We start from the raw sequence: 22,927 nt of genomic DNA on the forward strand, positions 1-22,927 counted from the left end.
CTCCAAACAAAACTAGTTAAAATAACAAAAATCATTTTCACACATAGAAAAACAAGTTTTTTTTTTTTTTTAATTCTTGTTCCATTTCACCAACATGAATGCTTATCATCATCTTAAAATATAAACAATTATCCATTTCTTTCTCTAATAAACCAAGAAAAACCAACAAATCCTTAAATTTATATTTATAAAAAAAAATCATTTGAATATTGAATCTAGTCAGAAATATGGAAAGGTCTTTAATATTATATTTTAAAAACTAATTGATGATGGTGGAATTTATTGGCTCCCTGCTGTTAGTGACAACTCAGAGATCGACGGATGTAATTGAGCGTTGAATCTGCAAGACAAAAGATGTCAGAGGGCCGGGGGATTTCCCAGGCAAAGAACTCGGACGGTCATGTATATATCGAGCTCTCAAAGGTGATAGAAACAGAGTAGGAATCAAAGGCAGAGAGTGTGTGTCTATAAGTGAGCGTACCTTCTAACAGTGAAGGCTCAACCTTATATAGACCTCAAGACTCGGCTGAAACGTGTCTAACATGTTTGATCTGTTGATATCTATCCATCTGTTGATGGTTAATCTGCCAATGTGATTTTAAATGAGGTCGGAGTTTGTTCAAACTTCATAAGTCGACCTACCAAGGTGCGTTAAAGTGGGGTCTTGCCATGTGCATTGCCAAGGTGCCATATAAAGTGTTTTCATCGCCACATGGTAGAATATAACTGGCATGGAAGATCAACCCTCATCACTATTTAAATCATAAATCATACAAATAAATAAAAAAAGATAGTTTGGGGATTTAAAAAATTAAAAGCTGAATATAAATCTTTTTTGAAGTTAATTGACTAAACTTTAATAGAGGGGATATTTATCGCAAAGTGAAAGTTCAGGGGGTATTTAACGCAAAGTTAAAGTTTAGGAGATCTTTCTGGCAAATGAAAGTTAAGGGGTAACTATAAGCAATTGACACATGGTATAGGGGGGTCTTTATAATTTACCCTTTTTAGTAGATCTCTCTTCAAAGTATTGATACGTATGAATCCATATCAGCCGATACGTATCGTATCGGAGCCTTCTCAATATGCCCTCTAGGGGGTGTTTGGGGTCGGCAAGTGGTTTTGGGGTAGACCGGCCTCACCGGCCCCTCTGCCTTGTTGACGCATTGCAGATGCGCGCTGAACGGACCATACCTGCATACCACAGAGAGGAAAAGTAACTGTTCATGGCTTCGTTTAGGTGGATTCTTCAACTGCACAAAGACGTTCCGCGAGCCGCTCGTTTCTACTCAGAAGGGTTGGATTTCAGCATCAACGTCTGCACGCTTCGATGGGCTGAACTTCAATCTGGTCCTCTGAAACTCGCACTCATGCAATCCACTGGGTTCGTCCTCCCTCTCTATTGCATTCTGCCCGCTTTCTCACATTTGAATCCCTTATAGCTTAACACTTTCTCATTTTCTTAATAATTTAATAGCTACCATTCATTTCGGGGTAGATGCAGTGTAACAGTAACACTAAGCGAAATCCTGTATTTAGTTTCAATGCTTTGTGATTTTTGTGTTTTGTTTGCCCTCAAGTAGGGCAGAAGAAGAGGGGACACAGGAGAATGTCTCTTCCTGAATTTGAAATTTAAAGACGTCTGTAGAAAACTAATATCATTTCTAAAATAATTAGAAAGGAAGATGCTTTATTCGTAAGATACTGCTATTTTGAGAAAAAGCTGATACAGTGCACAGTAATTGGTAACAGACTAACAGTGACAACAAATCATCAAGTTAAAGATTTTTTTTTCTTATGATAACTGTAGTTGGTTATTGTCAGATTATTCTGTTTTAACAAGGTTGGAATGAATAAGTTTAGATAAGTTGATTCCCGTTTATTACATTGGCTAAAATTAGTTATCTTGTATGATAATATAGATTAGTAATTATCAAAAAAATGAATTAGTTATCTTGTATGTTCATGCTTCTTTCTCTAGGAAAAATGGCAAATTGAGATGGGGTAGTTGTAACTTCTTCTCCCTTGCACCAATGGCATGTTAATCATTTTGACTTCATATGTCTTTCCGTCAATCTCTAGTGGCACTTCAGACACTCTTCTGATGGCTAAGGAAGAACTAGGATTTTTCTTAAGCTGATGTAGATTTTACACGATCCTTTATCTGGTATCCATGCCTTACTCTAAAAGGTTTTTAGCCTTGAAATACCTGCAGTCTTTTTATTTTATTTTATTTTATTTTTCTTTTACCAGTGGAAGAAAACTCATCCTTCAGCTCAGGAAGCACCGCAAAAGGAAGTGGAGAGGAACTATATAATTCTGATGTCTCATAAGACATGATGTAATGGGATGTTGTAATAAGTTTTAGAGGTTGGAGATGTGTCCTGGTTTTGTTACCTGTGGACAATAGCATTTAAAGGAGGTATACTTAGAGAGATGATGAAGGAATGCAGATATTCTCTAGTGTGTTGGATGTATAAACTCTATAAAAGCAGAGTATTAAACTCTATAAAAGCAGAGTATTGAGCTGCTTTTGTAGGACTAGAGTTTACCAAGAGCCTCTGGGTGATGCACATGGTTGAAGTTGATTCTTAACTATGCTACTTGAGAATAAGCAAGATATGGAAATTAAGATCTCTTCACACATTGTCATAAATGTGAGTTGCAGATAGTTTTATAGTTGATTTTGTCTTATTTTTCATTCTTTCCCCCTCATAAAAAGAGGAAAAGTGATGTGGAGGTGTACAAGAGCTACTATAATTTGGGGGAAGAAAGAAATGACAGAATCTTAAACAACAAGGAAAAACACTGGAAGTAGCACATTGGGTGAAAACAAGGCCTGATTTTGATGTTTTTTACCACTGATGATGATATGGTATTATAGGAATTGGTCCAACATGCTTTCTTCTTCTACCTGCAGGTTGATAGTCCCTATGGCTTTGTATCCTCTCCTTCATGACTCTCTTAAGCTGAGCTTTGATGGCTTCTGCTTAGGAAATCCATCCAAATAAGGTATGGGTGAGTGATCTGTAATCATGAAGGGACCATTTGATGGTGTAACTGTACTCAATCAAGCCCAACAGAATAGCTTAGGAAATCCTGCCAAAATTGATTGTCTTAGAACTAATAAAACTCTAGTTTTTTGTAAGTAACTGCACAAAAGTGTGTTGTGATTAGAGCTGATAAAAGTTCAGTTGTCTCATCGTCATCTAATCTTTATCCCAACTATATGGCCTCGGTTACATGAATCCTGTTTCACCATTCCATTCTGTTTAATTCCATACCACTGTTAAATTATGAGTACTTAAATTCTTATTTCTTCAACCCAAGTCCTTTTTTATAAAAGTACAGTCATCTAGTTTTCCAAAATGTAGGGAACTAGATCTAACCCTTTCAAAGAAATGATAACTGCAATACTGATGCACAACAACATCAAAGACAGAATAACAGCAACCTAGTCATCCATCAAAGATGTTTTGTTCAGACATGGATGCACCCAATATAAAACAATTTGCCTCACTTCTCTAGGTATGCTATCTGCTTGAGAATTTTCTGAATTCCGCGTACTTCTGAACAAGGTGTTTCATTCTAGATACCAGATTTCTAAGCTCTCTAACATAATGCCTGAAGTTCAATGTACTTCACTTCCATCTTGAAACCAGACAGTAACTTTCTGTAAAAGTGTGAATCCCCTGTCCCCTTCAATGTCTGCCAATTGAAATCCACTGTTTGCTATCAGTCTCAAGGTTTTTTATGAGGTCTTAATATTAACTCAAACAGGAACTTCAGAATCAGTTGGGATCAAGAAAACCAGAATATCCTCTTGCAGAATTCTAATAGATTCTGACTATTCCTGATGGGTTTGGGTTACCTAAGGTGCAGTAATCAAAGTTGAGTTTCAGCAACCCTTAGGAGTGTGGGGTAGGGAGGATCCAAGACTTATTTAAACTCTGTGTAGAGTTGGATATAACAGAAATTTGTATTATCCGCTGATATAGAGTGTGGGGTAGGTAGCTGCCAAGGTAACCCAGGGCCATCTGGAATAGGAGGGATTCTGAGAGACAAAGGTAGCAACATGTTGTCTTTATTTTCAGGACCAGTGGGTGTTGGTGATTCTGTAAGGGCAGAGATATTAGCAGCGGTACAAGGTATACAGATGGCCAGTCAACTTGGAGTGAATAATTTGATGGTAGAAGGGGATTCCAAGGTAGTAGTGGGCTGGTTGACAAGTCTAGAGACAGCTTGTTGGGGATACAGGGATCTGTTAAAGAAAGTTAAATGGCTGACAAGGAATATGTCAGTCAGGTTTCAGTGGGTCAGCAGATCAGCAAATGCAATGGCTGATTCTGGCCAGGCAAGGGGTGTCAAGGGGAGATCTGTTTTGGGCCACTTTGTAACCGTGTTTCAGGCTTGTGTTTGTTTAGTGTTTATGACTCAGTCCTAGGGAGAGGTAACACCTCGTGCCTCTTCCTAGGCTGAACGTACTACTATTTTTTGAATTAATAAAACTACTCTCATTTATCAAAAAAAAAAAATCATCAATTGAGAAGCATATGAATCCATCACTTTTTATCAGCCAGTGAGTGACTTGTTTGGTAACGATGTCTATTATTACTTCTATCAATCTGGTTATGTCGAAAAGGTTCTCTCATTCCTTTCTTCCTCTATGATCTATGGTGTTTCTACCCAAGCACATCTCTACATAAATTTACCTTTTCTTCCTTTGCAGAGAAAACTGATAATAAGTGCATTGGGATGTCTTTCTGAGCTGTATTGAAAAGTGTAAAAAAGGTTTCTACATCTCTCTAACATAATCGCATCAGAAAAAGAGGTGGTAGGTTTCATCATCATTGAATTTGCAAACAACACATACATGGGGATACAGTCCAACTTTTCCTTTTCCATTGAAGCATTTCACAAGTGTCGACATTTTGATGCATGGCCTTTTTCTTTAAAGAAATAGAAACTATGTTATTATAATAATGAATTCTGGTGCATTACTTCCCTACGTATTTCTTACTTTAAGAGGTGTAGGACCTAAACAAATTACCTCAACCAGGAAGGATTCAGTGAGAGGAACAGGCTGAAATAGAGGCCTAAGAAGGATGAACAAGAGAAAACTCCTCCAGGTTGATTGACCAAATACTTTTTTTTAAGACTCGATGGGATCAAATAAGACATCTTGGAGAAACTTCAAAACGGCAGATGTTTCTAGTGGTTCACTATCCTGTAAGCAATAATCCCCTTCTCAAACCAGTATTAAAATGTAAACTATTGGAAGAAAAAACAAACAATATTAGCAATAGGAAAGATCTTTTTTACATTAGGCAGGTTCAAAATTCAAATAACTTAGAAATTGACAACCTCACATATTTCATGTCTGTTCATAAATTGGATATAAACTTATGTTCTGTAGTGTGGAACATCTTTTTTATATTCTGCAGCTTTTCAAATTTTGCTTGGGAGTTATAACCCAGATGAACTTAAGGATATTTTAAATTGACCAGGGCTAGGTAGGAGTGAAAAAGCTGAAATAATTTTGAGCATTATCCCATTTTCTGTGTGCCGGAGCAGTTGGAGAGACAGAGAGAGAAACAAGCACATATTTGTGAAGAAGTATAAAATAAGAAGACATCTGATGGCAGAAATTTGCTCCTTGGTGGCTGATTGACCTCTTAATCTGTCTGATTTCAAAGATTTCAGTAGGAAAGATCTTGCAGATGATTTGGCAGTTAATGGAAGATTTAGAAAGAAATCCATATGTTTAGTTTTTTTTTTTTTTTTTTATCTAAGAAATGCATTCTATTCTTTTGTCTTTATTGGTTTTGCTTGTTTTATGATGTTTTTGTTGTGAGTGAGGGCTCTTTACCTTGTACTTGTAATCTTTGTTTTCCTTTTTATTGAAAACATTTTTCTTATTATCAAAATAATAATTTGGATGTAAATTGCTTGGTTACTGTATGAATGATGTAATCTTTGGCTTGTTGGGTATTGGATAGCATTCTTAATAACACCCAAGTCTAGATTAATTAATTGGATTTGACATCTCAAAATTTATAAAACAAGTAGAGTGACAGACTTGAAACAGTTTATGGATTTGGGTTGAGGAGCAAGTAATTGCATATTATGATGATGGAGTGTGCCTCATAACCAGTTGCTAGTCACTAATAATCAAGTTAAGCAGAGGACATGCTTGACAGAGGATATGTAGCCTATTTCTTCACATCTCAATCTTTTGTTTTCTGGTGAAATATTTGAGCTTTGAATTGTGATAGAAGGTGAAGACCCATTATTGGGTGTCAGAATGACAGCCATGGCGTTGGGAGATATAGATGGAAACAAGAGGAGGTGTTCAGAGAAGTTGAACAGTCACAAAGGAGATGGACTCAAAGAGGTAGAGGGGAGTTGCAAGGAAGTGTTGAACAAGGATAAGGGAAAAATTGTAATCTCAGGAGAGGAGTTGGAGACAATAGGGCCCAGGTGTCGTTGGGCAAATGAAAAGAGAGAGGTTCTCAAAAAATCTGCACAAGTTTTGAGTAAGCAATTAAAAGGTTTTAAGTGTGCTGAGTCAAAGGGTTTTATTTTAGAAGCTGGGCCGAGTATTCCGTTGGACCATAAGGCTCCCTTAATTTGGAAAATAAAACAAGGGTTGGGCCCAAAACTTGGGCCGAGAAGGTGATGGTTCAATGCCGAGTTTTAGAGATAATAGGATTCAAATTGCCAAGGGGTTGAGCCAAGATAGAAATTGAGTTAATTGGAGTGGGTCAAAATTTAAATTTAAAGGGGGTAGGGCTTTACAAGATATGGCTTCATTTGGTGCTTGACAAAGTTTATCTACAGAAAAGGGGGGTTCAAACGGAGCTTGACAAGTTTTATCTAAAGAAACCTAAATATCAACTATAGAGAAGGGGGTTCAGACGGTGCTCGAAGAAGAGAATAATGGGGATAAGGTTGATAAAGCAGTTCTGGTGTTCAACTCTCAAGATCAAGACTTAGGGGGATGCACAGTGATTTCTATTCAGGACAATGGCACAAGTATAAAAGGGTTGAATGTGAGCAGTTTTGATCATGAATACAGAGTTCCAGGGAAGTTGGCGGGTGGTGATGTGGCTTCTTGCGAGGTCCTTGAGCAAGGGACTGATGTGGCGACCTCAGAGGTGCAGTTTCCTAAGCAACATGAAGTGATCGAAGGAGTCCCTGATAGAAATTTAAGTTTTGTGATGGAATATTATGGGCCTGTGAATGATTTGCATTCTAAAAGGAAGGAGAATATTTTGGTAGAGGAGAGTGTAGAAAGAGATGTTTGGTGGTCAAAATAGACGCTCCTGATACAGGTGTGGAAGTGGATGCTAGGATTGTCCAAAATGGGGTTGGGTTGGGAGGGACTGCTGGGATTAAAGAAGATGAGTTAGTGGTTAATAGTGATGAAGAAATGTAGAGGAAGAAGTAGCTAGGATGGCTGATGTCAGAGGTTGCTTGGCTTCTGTCAAGTGTTATTAGTTTATAGTGGGAAAAGAGAATATAGAAAAAGTCTTCTTATTGGCAATGATGAACATGAATTGGAAGAGGATGGGAAAAAAAATCAAGAAGACAATGTGATTCTGGACGAGACTCATTTAGCGAAGAGCTCAGTTGATTTGCAAACAGTTGCAAACTAGGAGGTGGAGGTTAGTAAAACACATTGGGATTGTTCTTTTGAGGGGGAGAGGAATTGCAAGGAAGGCATTTAGGAAATTAGAGGAGAAAAGTTGAAAGAATACTTTAAAAAGCGAGGAAATTGGTTTCAATGCAAGGGTGGAGGAAGCGCTCGAGGGACTTTGATCATCTGATAGAAAATGTGGATAAGAAGGAACTGAGGAGAGGGCAGGGATTTTGGGCTCTGACAAACCTTGAACTTTGCCAAAAAAGAACTTTAGACCCTAAAGAATTAAAAGGGCCATGTTTTCCCCCAAACTATGATGAAAAGACCACTTTAAGCCAAAAAACAGGTGACATTAGAGATGTTGGTGGTTCCATTAGACAAATAATAAAATAATAAGGCTTGCTGATGTGGCATTGCTCAAGTAAAAAATCTGGGAAATTGTAGGTGGTCTGCACTTAAAATTCCAACATGTTCACAAATGACTAAGAATAAAAACAAAAATAATTATTTTTGTTTAATAAAATTAATTACAGGTGGGTCCCACTTAAAATTCCCACTTGTTCACAGGTTGACAAAGTTCAAATGTTGTCAAAAAAATCTACAAAATTATAGGTGGGCTCCAATTAAAATTCCCACCTAGTCAGATATCCCACTTAAAACTCTCCTTTCTTCCCCTTCTCTCTCCATTGTTGTAACCATTAACCGAACCAGTGGCCTCCCTGTCTAACAGAATGGTCACCCCTTTTATCTTGTCTTCTTCTATTCACTATAAAGGCAGATAAAGAGAGAAAGGGATGAGAGAGACAGAGGGAGACAAAAAACAATGAGAGAAGAGAACACAAAGAAAAAAAGAAAGAAACTTATAAAGGAAATCTTATCACTGTTGTGGTCACTGTTGGGGCTTCTTGCAGTCCTTCAAAATGTTTTGCCTTCACAACTCTTCTCTCTGCTTCACTTCTTCTACGAGTCCCTACAAGATTTCTTCAGCCCATGTTCTTGCTTTGAGATCCCTGAGTTTAATGGCTATTGAGGCGTTGATGTCAACAACCTCTATCGCCATTGACCCTTATGCAACTTGTGTTGCCTCACTCGTACTCATTCCAAGACCTCCAACCGCATCTCCGTTGCCATTGCACCCAATCACACCATTCATGACACTTAATTTTAAAGTGTCAGTATTCATTTGCCTGCTAAAATTAAAACCCCATTAATTTTAAAAGTTTAATTGAATTTTATGGTGAGGGAAACAACAAATTACTTGAGGCCGTGGATACCGCCACTGTATTGGACATTGACTCGTTGACGTAAAGAAACGAAGCCAGGAGCCCTTGAGAAGGCGAGGACTTATCCTGTGTCTGTGTTTACTCATGAAATCAAAATGTTTAACCTAAGGCTAAGGTGGTATTGATGGGAGAACAAACAACAATGGCAACGCCTGAGGCTTCTGCATTCGGTGGGCTCATGACTCACAACCTACCAACACATTAGCACCTCTCACCCCTATCATTGAGGACTTAGAATCATGGATTTATATCCCTGTCCTTCTTGTCATATGTGATATGATGATGATGTATGTAAGTAGATACAGTTGTTGGAGTAGCTTTCTAGCCAACCCAGACCATAATTACCTGATTTTAAACATTATGGCTTGTTCCATACAACTATGGTTGACCCTCCTCTACAGCTACAATTGTTGGATTAGAACAATACAATCAGAGGATCCATAGTATACGCCAAGATTTACAATTATGATAATTGAACTATGTTTGCTAACTGTTCTATTGGAATCTTTTGTATCACTTGATAAGAGGGTATTTATTGTATGGACACGCTGCGTCTGGCAAATCAAGCTTGATTGCTACCATGACCAATAATTTGGAGCTACGAGCATTGAGCAACCGTTCAGTCATCCTCACTGAAGATATCGATTGCTCGCTCAATCTAATGACAAACCGACTCTCAAAAATGAAAAAAAATCATCAATACCGATGCCAAAGAGCCATTAATGGTAGGACGATGGAGAGGAAAACAGACAGATCATGCTATCGGGACTGCTCAACTTCATTGATGCTCATGCTTTCCGGACAAAAACTCGATAGTTGGTTGGAACATTCTGTTGGACAGGGCAACCACTGGTTCAGTTAGTGGCTATGGCGGTGAAGAGAACAGGGAAGAAGAAAGAATTTTAAGTGGGACCGATGGGAATTTTTATTTTTATTTATAGTCAGTTGTGAACAAGCAGGAATTTTAAGTGGGACCCACCTGTAATTTTCTAGGTTTTTTATTTGAGCAATGCCACATCAGCAAGTCTTATTATTTTATTATTTGTCTAATGGAATTGTAACAACGTTTCTAGTGTCCTCTATTTTTGCCTTAAAGTGGTATTTTCATCGTAGTTTGAGGGTGAATGTTATGGGCCCGGGAATAGGATCTCGTCACGGGTCGGTCCACGGGGAGAACCTCTAGTTTCCCCTTGCCCCTCCCTTTTCGTGCAGACCCTATCGTGGCAACCTAAAGGGGGTGATTTGTTCAAGAGATCACCCTAACTCTCCCTTACTTTCTTTCTCGACTGAATTGGATGCTTTATTCCATAATCACAACCCCTTAAATAGGAGATTACAAGAGGTAGAGTCCTACTTGTAGGAAGACTCCTTGTTGAATTCAACTGCTTACAGATAAGACTCCTAACTTAAGAAGGATAAGACTCCCTAAGATAAATAAGACTCCTACTAATCTTCTACTAATCCTTATTGGAATAGATAAGGTAAGAAACAGATAAGATAAGATGAATTGTGACTAGCTAGATAATCTGATGAGGACACCTCATCACTGCGAATGTCGGTGATGGTACTTCCCAACGAATGCGTCTACAACATTACACCCCTCCTGGGCGACGAGCTTGTCCTCAAGCTCGAGATTTAGATATGTGTCTTGGAGATCAATCAAGGGGATCCAGGTGACCTCGGCCGATGGTAAATTATCCCATTCCACCAGGACTTCGAGAACACCCCGATTGACTCTGGATTGAACAAGAGTTCGAGGTTGGGGAATGGGTCTGTCGTCCTTCAAGGGTGGTAGTGGGGGTACTTGGTCAGGAGGAGTGCCCATAAATGGCTTGAGCAAGGATACGTGGACAATATCATGGAGTTTGTTGTGCTCTGGCAGTTCTAGCTGATATGCAATTGTGCCGATCAGCCGCAAAACCTTGAAGGGTCCATAAAATTTAGGAGCTAATTTAGGGAGAGCCCTATGACTCAAGGAGCGTTGCCGATAGGGCTGGAGCTTTAACCACACAAACTGTCCTGGTTCAAGTGTTAATTCTCGATGGTGCTGCTCATAGGCGTTCTTCATGCGTGATTGTGCTTGTTGCAAGCGGAGAGACACTTCAGCTAGGAGGGCGTCGCGTTCTTGCTGGGAACGATCAATCTCATCCAACCGCGTCGAACTAGGCTCATAGGATAACAAGCGAGGAGGGTCTCGGCCATAGACGACCCGGAAGGGTGTCATGCCAAGGGAAGAATGATAGGCCGTGTTATAACAATATTCGGCCCAGGGAAGCCAATCAACCCACCGGCGTTGTTGGTCTCCCACAAAACAGCTGAGATACATCTTGATCGTATGGTTCACGACCTCTGTTTGACCGTCTGTCTGAGGGTGGTAGGCGGAAGAAAAAGCTAGGGTCGTACCATGCAACCGAAACAGTTCCTTCCAGAAGGCGCTAGTAAAAATTGGGTTCCTGTCGCTGACGATGGATTCTGGTAGCCCATGTAAGCGGAAAATATGCGTAAAGAAAACAAGGGCAACTGAAACCACACTATACGGATGGGACATGGGGATGAAATGGGCATACTTAGAAAAGCGATCCACCACCACGAATAGAACAGATTTCCCGCCAACCTTGGGTAGGCCCTCAATGAAATCCATAGAGATATCAGCCCAGATTTGTGTTGGAAGTGAAAGGGGCTGGAGAAGGCCCACCGGGTGCAGGTTTTCCCATTTGTGTTGTTGGCACGTGGAGCAGTTCTAGATGAAGTCCCAAATAGAAGTCTTCATGCTTGGCCAATGGAAATTGGCTCGAACGCGATGCAATGTCTTCTAAATGCCTTCATGGGTTATGTATACTGGAGATGATGGAGGGAATTAAAGAAGAGTCGGCTGGGAGGTATATCCATCCTTTGTATAGCACCAACCCGTCGTGAACGGACCAATTCGAGTCAGTCGTTCCGGACTGTATTTTCTGAACAAGGTCCCTCCATTCTGGTGATTGGGGCAGCGTGCTCCTAATGCCTTATAACAGGGTGACTCGGGGCCGTGAAATCGCACAAAGGAGCATAGCATCTTCGTCACGTCTGGACAAGGCATCTGCAGCCCGATTTAGGGATCCCGCCTTGTAATCTACCCGGAAATCAAACCCGAGCAGTTTGCTAGCCCAATGTTGTTGAGGCGGAGTGGTAAGCCGCTGCTCCAACAGATACTTGAGGCTGTAGTGATCAGTCTTGACGACGAAGGACCTTCCCCACAAGTATGGCCTCCAGTGTTGCACTGCTTTAGCTAACCCAATCAATTCGCGCTCGTAGGCGCGTAATTTTAGATGTCGATGCGCCAGTTTGCGGCTAAAGAAGGCAATTGGGGGTCCTTGCTGCTGCAATATGGCTCCAATACCTACACCAGATGCATTGCATTCGATCGTAAATTCTAGGTCAAAATTCGGCAACTGCAAAACTGGTGTGGAGGAGAGGGCATCCCTTAAGTTTGCAAAGGCGGCGTCGGCTGCGTCATCCCACTGGAAGGCATTCTTCTTTAGCATGTTGGTTAATGGGGCAGCCAATAGTCCATAATTTTGTACAAACTTGCAGTAGTATCTTGTCAGTCCTAGGAACCCGCGAAGAGCCTTGGTGGATTGAGGTTTGGGCCATTCCTGGATTGCTTGAATTTTGTAACCGTCCACCGTGACACCTTGCCCACTGATTATATGTCCCAGATAAAGAACCTGGCGCTCCCCAAAAGAACATTTGGACCGCTTTAGGAAGAGCTTGTGTTGGCGCAGAAGTTCAAAAACAGTCTGTAGATGATGCACGTGTTCTATCCTTGATTTACTGTAGACGAGGATGTCGCCAAAGAACACTAAGACGAATTTGCAAAGGTGGGACTGAAATACCTCGTTCATCAGAGACTAGAATGTGGATGGGGCGTTGGTGAGACCGAACGGCATAACTAGAAATTCAAAGTGACCATGATGCATTTGGAAGGCTGTTTTCTCCACATCCTCGGGGGCCATCCGGACCTGAAAATATCCCGATTTGAGGTCCAGTTTCGAGAAGTATTGGGCTCCATGGAGTTCATCCAACAGCTCGTCCACCACGGGGATAGGGAATTTATCCTTGATGGTCTGTTATTGAGCTCCTTGTAGTCCACAAAAAATCTCCAAGTACCATCTTGCTTTGGCACCAATAAAACCAGCGAGGAGAAGGGGGAGCGGCTAAGACAGATGATTCCTTGTTTCATCATGTCCGTACACTGCTTCTCTATCTCGTTCTTCTGTAGATGTGGGTAGTGATACGGCCGGACGACGACCGGCTCTGAACCCGTTATCAGAGGGATCCGATGGTCACAAGCTCGGGTGGGTGGAAGTTCCTTGGGTTCTTGGAATATATCTGAGAAGTTGGTGAGGAGTCTTTCCATATTTGTTGTGTGCATAGTTTCACCTTGAAGTGTATGTACCTGTGGTTTTTTTGCCTTTACTCTGGTTCCCTGCCAAGTAACTTGTTTTCCATTCAGGCAGAATGACATTGTTAGGGCACTGAAATCCCATAGGATAGGGCTTAGGGTGATCAACCATTTAACTCCAAGTACTATATCAAATTCATCCAAGGGTAGCACAAATAAATCAGCAGAGAAGGGTTCGGATTCGACCTGTATTTGGATGTTCTTACAAATTCCGGGGCTGTGAACCCTCTCTCCGTTTGCAACGGCTACCTGCAGTTGCGGTCTGATTTCCATGGGTAGTTTCAGCTGAAGGGCAACTTGCTCACTTACAAAATTGTGCGTGCTTCCCGAATCTACGAGGATACATACTGGTTTCCCTGCCACCTACGCCCACAATTGCATAGTTTGAGAGGTCTTTATTCCGGTGATTGCGTGGAGGGAGATCTCGGGTTCTAATGCTGCGGGTCCATCCTCGTCTTCCTCCTGTTCGTCCACTAGAAGGTAGAATAGCCTCTTGCATCTGTGCCCCGCCGAATATAGCTCATCGCAGTTGAAGCATTGCCCCCTTGCTCGGTGATCTGCCATCTCGGATCTAGATAAACGTTTGATGGGGGGTGTCGTCATGCTGCTTCCTATGCTTGATGCCGACTTGGGAATGATACTTGGGTGAAGTTTTTGTTCCCTATTGGTTGCCGAAGAAGGGGCCACCCCAGTTGACTTCGGGGGTGTCCATGATGTCGTCGGTCGACCCATACTGAAGGTCCCGCAGCTGAGCTGTAGCTTACCTTCGAAGGTGCGAGCTAGGTTCATGGAAGTGACCAGGTTGGGAGGATGTTGCATCTCCACATCCGCCCTCAGGAGTTCAGCTAATCCGGCAGTGAACCTGTCCACCTGCTGATCCGGTCGTACCGAGGCTGCTCTGGCAAGGAGGGTCTAAAATTGGCGCTGTTATTCAGCCACGGCACCTGTTTGCTTGAGGTTGATCAATTCACCTAGCGGGTTGCTCGTCAATGGGGGCCCGAACTTGAGGAGGCAGTAGGACTTAAATTGGCCCCAGCTGAGCCCAGGTTCCTCCTGCTCCACTCGGTAGAACCAGAGTTGTGCTTCTTTTGTTAGATGGAATGCAGCCAGACTGACCTTATCTCTGTCTTCCGTACGCTGATTGCGAAAGAATTGTTCACAACGGTATAGCCATCCCAGCGGATCTCCGCTGCCGTTGTACGAAGGGAACTCCAGCCTACTGTACTTGGGGACAACACGACTACCGAGGCGACGATCTATTGTTTGTCGGACGATTCCACCAAATCTGGTTGGCGGCTGTTGGTGGTTGCAGTTCCTTCGGGGTTCTTCTCCTTGTTAGAGAAATACGACTCCAGCAAGCGTCGTAGCTCTCGGACATCGTCCTTGACTTCACGTACCTCTACGTTGTTCTCCACGAGCCGGTGCTCCAATTCGTGGACCCCGGACGTCAGCTGCTCTAGATCGCCCATGATGTTTGGCTCTGATACCAAAATGTTATGGGCCTGGAAATAGGATCTCGTCATGGGTCGGTCCACGGGGAGAACCTCTAGTTTCCCTTTGCCCCTCCCTTTTCGTGCAGACCCTATCGTGGTGACCTAAAGGGGGTGATTTGTTCAAGAGATCACCCTAACTCTCCCTTACTTTCTTTCTCGACTGAATTGAATGCTTTATTCCATAATCACAGCTCCTTAAATAGACGATTACAAGAGGTAGAGTCCTCCTTGTAGGAAGACTCCTTGTTGAATTCGACTGCTTACAGATAAGACTCCTAACTTAAGAAGGATAAGACTCCCTAAGATAAATCAGACTCCTTCTAATCTTCTACTAATCCTTATTGGAATAGATAAGGTAAGGAACATATAAGATAAGATAAGATAGATAAGATGAACTGTAACTAGCTAGATAATCTGACGAGGACACCTCATCACTGCTTCTGCCGGCAGTGGTACTTCTTCCCAACGAACGCGTCCACAACAGTGAAAATGGCCCTTTTAATTCTTTAAGGTCTAAAGTGCTTTCTTGGCAAAGTTCAAGGGTTGTCAGAGCTCAAAATCAAAGAGGGCAGAGCTGATCTTTAAGAAGAATGTGGTTCTGGAGCTGGAGAGAATCAATGCAAGTCATCCTAAGAAGTTTAAAGATATTGAGAAAAGGGCATTTCAGAAAGCAGAAAAATACTCGATCAGTGCAGTTTTCGAAAGCTTTCGCCAGGCTGAAAGGGAGCTTAGTGTGACTCCTATCAAGAAGGTGAAGAAATCGAAGAAATGCTCCAAGAGAAGTAGATAGACTTCCATTCAAGTTGTTGATAGGACCAAGTGGTGGAGTTGAGTTTCTTTTGTTATGATGGTATCTTTTCTATTTTAAGCTTGGTTTTTATAGTTTGTCAAGGGGTGACAGTGGTTTAATGATTGGTAGGAATCGGGGTTGGGGTTGTCTTTGTTTCTCAATTAGGTTTGATGGTAGAAGAGGGGAATTTTTTTTCTAGGTTTGTTGTCAATGGAGTGTTAAAGTTCGGAGTCAGGTTGGGGAGGACTTGGGTTACTGCTGATCACCTTTCTTGTACTTTCTGTTTTGTTTTTAATAAAAAAAAAATTATTTACCTTAAAAAAAATATTAAGCAGAACTATTTTAATGCTGACATTGGCCTTTGCTAATGATTTCATGTGCTACAAGGGACTGAGTGGGGCCTTGATTCAAATATCCCTGCATTTGTTGCCTCCCATATACCATAGAGAAGCCAAGGTGCAACATATCCATCTTGATGGTAGGTTATCTTCTTGCCCTATTTTATTATTAACTCAATTAGTTCATCGTGATCATCCATATAATAAGGAAAACAATGCTGAATGGCTCTCTGCAATGTCTATGAATTATATATGTTATAGTGGTATTGGCCACATTACCTACCTGGTCTTTTTCTAAGAAAAATATGTGATGGTTAAAATTCTCATATGGCTATAACTGTCATATCTAGACCATTTTCATTAAGGAACTCTAGTTTTTTAGTGTATACTTTCTGATGTATGGTTCAGTGCCATATGTAGTAAAACAGCCTGAAACAGGACTCAGGAAACTGTTTGAGAACTAGGAATTATGAATTCCTCTTAACTTCCTTAGCATTCTATTTTCTATACTTTTGCAGAGCACTGACCACGTGTTTTATTGTTAGAATATTGCATATGTTGTTAGCAATTTGGACCTTTTTTTGTTAGCCATTGCAAGCCTATTGAGCAGGTAATCTTACCTTCATGATTTGATAAGATAGGGTTTTCAACATGACTCTTAAAAATAGCTCATAACTAGAGAGAAGGGAAGAGGTAGATGGACTGATGGACTTCTCGCCACCAATCATCTTTCTATTTTGTTGATTATAATATGCATGAGTTGGGTCGTCTTTCTTGGGAATTCACTAAGAGATGGATAAGGACTCTTATCTGCCCAGTTTTTGCAGAAGATTTCTTGGGAATTTATCAATAACATGTTACATGTATGACACGGACTTCATAGAGTGATGATTTCATTATCTGCAGTTGTGGTTTTGCTGTGATTGATTTAGTAGCTAACTCTAGCATCGCAGTGACCATGTTGTGCAAAAGGGATACTCTTCACTTCTATCCTTTACGGTCTCAGACATTAACAGCACAGTGACAAAGTTAATTGCATTAGGAGCTGAGCTGGATGGTTCAATCAAATATGAGATCCATGGCAAGGTATAATCCCCGTCTTATAAGCATCATTTCAAGTTTGATATGTAACAGAATCTTATGGTCCCTTGGACTTGCAGGTGGCAGCCATGAGGTGCATTGATGGGCACATGTTGGGCCTCTATGAACCTGTTTGATATATCAGAAGTGGGATTTTGAAAAGTGAAAAGTAGGGAATGCCTCTTTGGTACCATTGGGATGAGACATTGCATAGACTCTCCTAAATGGATTCTGTGTCCATCTGGGATAGTTCCATGGATACTTGCAGACACTTCTATGTGACATTTCATTTTTATTATTTAACAAATGAACAGATAATGTATAAAATGAATGTCATTTTCCATACCAAACATTTGATAACAAATGCAACAATTTTTTTTTTGCAAGAGAATTCAAAAAATATGAACTATTTTAGTAGTATTTTCTTTTGATTAATTAAAATATTATAAATGTGTTTAATTTTTTCTACATTTTTGTAAATTTCTATATTTATTTATATTTTAAAAATTGTATTACCAAACTAGGACTTCATAGGTTGATTAATTCGGTTTGGATGGTTGAATTGCTTAGCAAGCATTGGATAAAGAATGGTTTTTGTTTTTAAGTCAGATTTAAAATATATAGCTTTATATTGTTAAAAATATTGGCATAGATCTAAGTAGTAGCATTTATTAGTAAAAAATAATTTAAATATAGGATCTAAAAAGAGAAAATGGGAACTAATTCCTTAAGTATAAGAGTTAATCAAGGTTCAAAGTATCGATACGATATGTGTATCAACAGTATTGCATCGGTACTTAGAAACACACGAAACTCTTTTTTTTTTTTCAAATTTTGGTTTTTGGGAAACTAAAAATAAATTTTTTATTAAAAAAAGGTGGGGTTCCAAAGGTGTTTAGGAGCGTATCTTTTTCAAAAGATATGATACGACATGCCCGATACGGGGTGTATCGTATCGATACTTTAAATCATGGAGTTAATGAGAGGGGGATTAAATGAGGTGGAAAGTAATAATTGAAATTACATTTTAACCTTTCAATTAGAGATGGACTAAATACACAAATATGACATTTTAGTAGCCATTAAAACTAGCATTAAAAGTATAACAAAATAACTTTTATACCCTCTCTTAGACAAGAAAATAGAGGGTAATTTTAGTCTAAAAAACTCACTCTACATCCACACTTTTATATATAATATAGATTTGTAATTTATGTAAGTTTGCATGTTATTTAAGATTTCTAATTGGGTTAAGCCCAATACAATGGCCCAAACCATATTAGAAACCAGGCCAAACTAATTTAGGTTATATACTAAAATGGTTTGATTTAGTTTGAGAATTTTTTATACCGTAATTTACTGAATTTGTCTGAGATTTAAACTGAACCAAATCAGACCCTGAACACCCCTACTTGTATCATGGCAAAGAAATGGGCTATTTGTAAATTGTGATAGGCAAGTCACTCGTAAAAAAGCCTGAGGGATAATTAATGAAAGAAAAATTGGGCTTACACTGAGAGTACACAGGGGGTGTAGCTCATATGGTAGAGCGCTTGCTTCGCATGCAAGAGGCACGGGGTTCGATTCCCTGCACCTCCATCATCACTCAATGAGGATTAATGAACTTTATATGGGGTTTCTTTTCTTCGGTCCCAATATCTTCATTGTTTTGTTTTTTCAATAAATACTTAAAAAGAAAAAGATAATATAATAACAACAAAATGCACCAAGATAACAGAAAACCAAAAGCAATTGAAGAGGATTTGGTCATCAATAGATTTTCCCAATTCAAAATTAGAAAAAGAAAGTATTTTAACGCTCAATGTCGCCCACTATTATTCAGAATATAAAAGTTCCTTAGTCCGTTCTTCTTTTCCTTTCATTTTTTTTCCTATTCTCAGCTTCTAGTTCCATCTTCTCTTTTATCTTATTGTTTTACCTCCTTATTTCTCCTTATTAATTGATTGATCAATCCAGCATTCTTGGTTTTCAACAAGAATATCACAGGAGAACGAGGTATATTAGTGCTTTATATTACTAAAATTATTTTTTTGACTTTATTTTATGGAGTTGGCTGAAGGGTTGATAACATCATCCATTTGGTTCCTGGGAATAGGAGTCTGGAATTGGAACTGTTTGGCTGGGTGGAATGGAATCCCAATCCTATCCTTGGTGAAATGGCATTCTCTATTCTATAGAATGGCCACTCCCTCTCCCTCCAGCTGATTCTAGTTCCATTTTTAGTTCCTGCCTGAACCGAACAGGTTGAGGAATATACCATTCCAATTCCAATTTCAACTGTGAATCAAGCGGACTATTAATTATGTCATCAACTCTTTAGTATGGGTGTAAATAGATCGATTTCGAATCGGATCAAGCAATATCCGAATTCTAATTCGATCAGAAAATTTGATACCCAAATTCAATTTGATATTTGACGGATATTGAAAATTAATATTCGAATTCAAATCCGATTAAATATACAAATACTCGATTTGATTCGAATTCGATTAATTAATTATTTTAGATAATTAATAAAAATATAAAATAAATTTTTTATTGATATAAAGTATATAAATATATAAATTATTTATATAACTTAATTATTATATATAAATTATATAAAATCTTTTATATATTATATATAAGAATTAAATAATCAGTCGAATTTGGATATTTATTGAAACGAATCAGGACATACCTGAATTCGAATTTGATTAACTATTCGGTATGAATAGAATATCCGAATTCAACCATTTAGATACTCGAATTATTTGAATTTGATTCAATTATGTCAAATATTGAATTTGATATTGGATTTTCGAATACCGTTTAAACCCCTACTCTTTAGTGGTGCATTTTTTAATTTTTTTGGGCATAAAATCTAAGGAAAATTCCTTATAAGTACCCTATACTTTAGGGGTTGTGTCAAGTCAATCCCTAAACTTCAAAACGTGTCAATATAGTACTCTGAACTTTCAAATTGTGTTTAATAGGTCCCTATCCGTTAAGTTAACATCAATGTTTAAAGTATTGAAAATGCAAAGTGTATCGGAAAGACAATTTTAAGAAACATACTGGGATATGCTTTGGATGTGCATAGATACGAATGAAAAACTAAGATACACTATAAAATTCAAATAAATCCTAAAAAATATAGTAATAAAAATAAAGTACAAGGTACATATGACAATAAATAAGTTATTTAGACATTAAAACCTTACTTTAATGGTTCAAAGGAAGCATGAAAGATCAACACATAATTAGTAACCGTTGAAAATGATGGAAAAACTAAAATGTGTGCATATATACCTTGATTTTTAGAAAATCAAAATAATTTATCTTACTATTTATTAATATATAAATTTTAATAATCAATTTTAGCATTTATTAACAAACATCTAGGGGTGATTATCTTGGCCCGGCCCAACTCAGAAATTCCAGGTTTGAAGTTGGGTTTCATGTTCAGACTTGGCCCATAACATTTTATATTATATAAATATATAACGCATAAAAAAATCATATGCATACTATACATTATTTAATATAAAATATTATATATAAAAGGCGTAGGCGTGACCTGACCTATAATCACCCCAATAAACATCCATTAAAAAGAAAAAGTTTATTTAAGGATGAAAATGGATAACATTTTGAACACCAAAATCGATTCTTCTGACCTACTTTAGCTTTTACAAATGTGATTATGTGCATTAGGCGTTAGGGAAAGTAATTAATTTGCATTTAGGGAAGTCAATAGATCGGATTCAACCGGACCCTCCAGTGTCCCAACCCGACCCTATAGGGTCTAACCTGATACCAACCAAATCAGACACGTAACATTTCAACTACATGTTTTAAACACGTTTTAAAGACATAAAATCAATTAATTTAAGTTAGGACATTTAACGGAATGAGATAATTGGTTTCTATATGTTCCATGTATTGGACATTTAACGGAATGATTCATTGGATCGGTAAGTTGCGAAATTTTGAACTTTGGTTAAGAGACAAGTGAAATTACAGAAATACCCATTAGGTGTCATCTAATTTTCTTTATCTGCCTTTTCCACATAAACCAATTCAAGAGCTGAGCAGCTTGAAATGGTAGCGCTTTAGATGCGGTGACTGTGGCAAAGAACTCGTCGAGTTGTTATGTGGATAACGAAAATACGGGAACCTTCACTCCCGATTTCTCGATTGAATTTACCAAGTTCTCATATTTCTTCGCGTAACATGTGATTATATACACAGTTACACATCCTCTAGAAAAGATTTCCTTTTGTATGTACTCTTGTAGAGTAATTGGGAGTCAGGGGGCTTGTTTCAAAATTTCATTAGTTACCCCTCGCAATGATTGGATATATTGCAGTGTTCTTGTCTTGTCCCTTCTTGCTTTTGGGAGGCTTCTGTGACTGTACCCTCCTTTTATTCTTCTATAATTGTTCACAAGGTAGAGGAGACTAGCATGTCACATGACGTTCCCATCGTGTAATGATGGTCCAATCATCTTTTGAGAGTGATGTGGTGAACCAGGGTGAAAGAATTTCCTTGAGACTTAAGGCCCGTGCTTGTGCTCAATTTAGTACAACCCCTAGTGTATGGCAACAAGTAAAAGGGTCACTGGGGATTTGTGTTTGATTTAGTGATGCCCTTAGTGTAAGTTTATAGATGACAGGATGGTGAGGGTATTGGAGACATTTAAATTCAAAGGTTCCAAATGTAATAATCATCATGTTGATGGTCGCTATGTCCTCACTCGGATCTAGTTTGATCTCTCCTGACTCAACCAATTGCATTATCTTATCTTTGAGAACAAAACATTTTTCGATTGGATGGCTAATTACCAATGGTAAAGACAATACTTTGGATGACCAATTTTGCCTTCTTCTTTCGGTTAGAAGGGCATCCAACATTTATGGGACATCTAAGTTATGAAATGGATACACCTTCACTTCCAATTCCTTGAGAGTGAGTTTTGGATTTTCTTTCTCTTGTTGAATATTTGTTTTTATTTCTTTCTTGCTTTTTTTCCTTCCCAATAACCTTGAGAGGGGCTATTGAGGTTGTTAGAATTTACATCAGCCTAGATAATTTTGTCTCATTTTCACTATATTTTTTTTCCTTTTCCCTTTGAAAATCATCCAGGTGATGTTCTCCGAAGGTGGTCAAGCTACGTTTCATGTCTGGCGCAGGTGGCCAATTCCTCAAATGTTTGGGGTTTTATTCCCTTGAGGATGTAATGAAAACCCTAATGCATGCCTTGAATACAAGTATCAATAGCTGAAGCTTCTGAGAGTTTGTCTCAACAATTAAGGTAGAGATTTCTCCACATGTCGACATAGTCAACGACTGGTTCATCTTCTCTCTTTTTTGTGGTAGTGAGTTCGTGCATTTTTGCAATATGTTAAGTAATATAGAAACGATCCAAGAACTCTCATTCTAATTGATCCCAACTATCGATTGATCCAGAAGGGAGGTCAACATACCAGTCAAAAGCATTTCCTCGTAAAGATCATACAAATTGCTTTACTATCAAACCACCAAAAGTTCTGGCATTATCGCATGTCTTCGCGAAGTGCACAATGTGTTGCCTAGGGTTACATTTCCCATCAAATTGTTAAAATTTCGGGGGTTGGTACCCTAATGGCATAAGCATATGATCAATGTGCTCAGTGTATGACTTAGTATACACTGAGGATGACCGTGGAACATCCCCATACTGAGCACATATCGTGTCAGCTATCATGTCATGGAGTTGTTGTACTAAGAGAGATGCAACCGGGGCATATTGGATATCCCATACGTTAGTACATTCTAACAATTCCTCTCAGGAAGGGTTTACTTGTAGGGTGAA

At 39.1% G+C, this 22,927-nt stretch overlaps 1 protein-coding gene and 1 non-coding gene across 2 annotated transcripts; both read left to right on the top strand.

The window, feature by feature from the left end:
• The first annotated feature begins 986 nt into the window (after positions 1–986).
• Positions 987–17,490, top strand: LOC148845795 (uncharacterized). The gene is made up of 3 exons (XM_088955154.1): positions 987–1,384; positions 16,944–17,076; positions 17,151–17,490. The coding sequence occupies exons 1-3, from the start codon at positions 1,227–1,229 to the stop codon at positions 17,205–17,207; spliced, it is 348 nt and encodes a 115-aa protein (XP_088811280.1). The 5' UTR covers positions 987–1,226; the 3' UTR covers positions 17,208–17,490.
• Positions 17,491–18,596: 1,106 nt separating this feature from the next.
• Positions 18,597–18,669, top strand: TRNAA-CGC (transfer RNA alanine (anticodon CGC)). The gene has a single exon. It is a non-coding gene; the product is annotated as a tRNA-Ala (tRNA).
• Positions 18,670–22,927: the final 4,258 nt, after the last annotated feature.

The sequence above is a fragment of the Nelumbo lutea genome, chromosome 7 (assembly GCF_056320005.1).
Source record: "Nelumbo lutea isolate HS-2025 chromosome 7, American lotus-T2T, whole genome shotgun sequence".
NCBI classification, from domain to species: domain Eukaryota; kingdom Viridiplantae; phylum Streptophyta; class Magnoliopsida; order Proteales; family Nelumbonaceae; genus Nelumbo; species Nelumbo lutea.

Coding starts and splice junctions, on each gene's coding strand:
- LOC148845795 (XM_088955154.1), top strand. CDS start 1,227: ATGGCTTCGTTTAGGTGGATTCTTCAACTGCACAAAGACGTTCCGCGA. Junction 1,385..16,943: donor GCACTCATGCAATCCACTGG/GTTCGTCCTCCC, acceptor CTAGCATCGCAG/TGACCATGTTGTGCAAAAGG. Junction 17,077..17,150: donor AATATGAGATCCATGGCAAG/GTATAATCCCCG, acceptor TTGGACTTGCAG/GTGGCAGCCATGAGGTGCAT.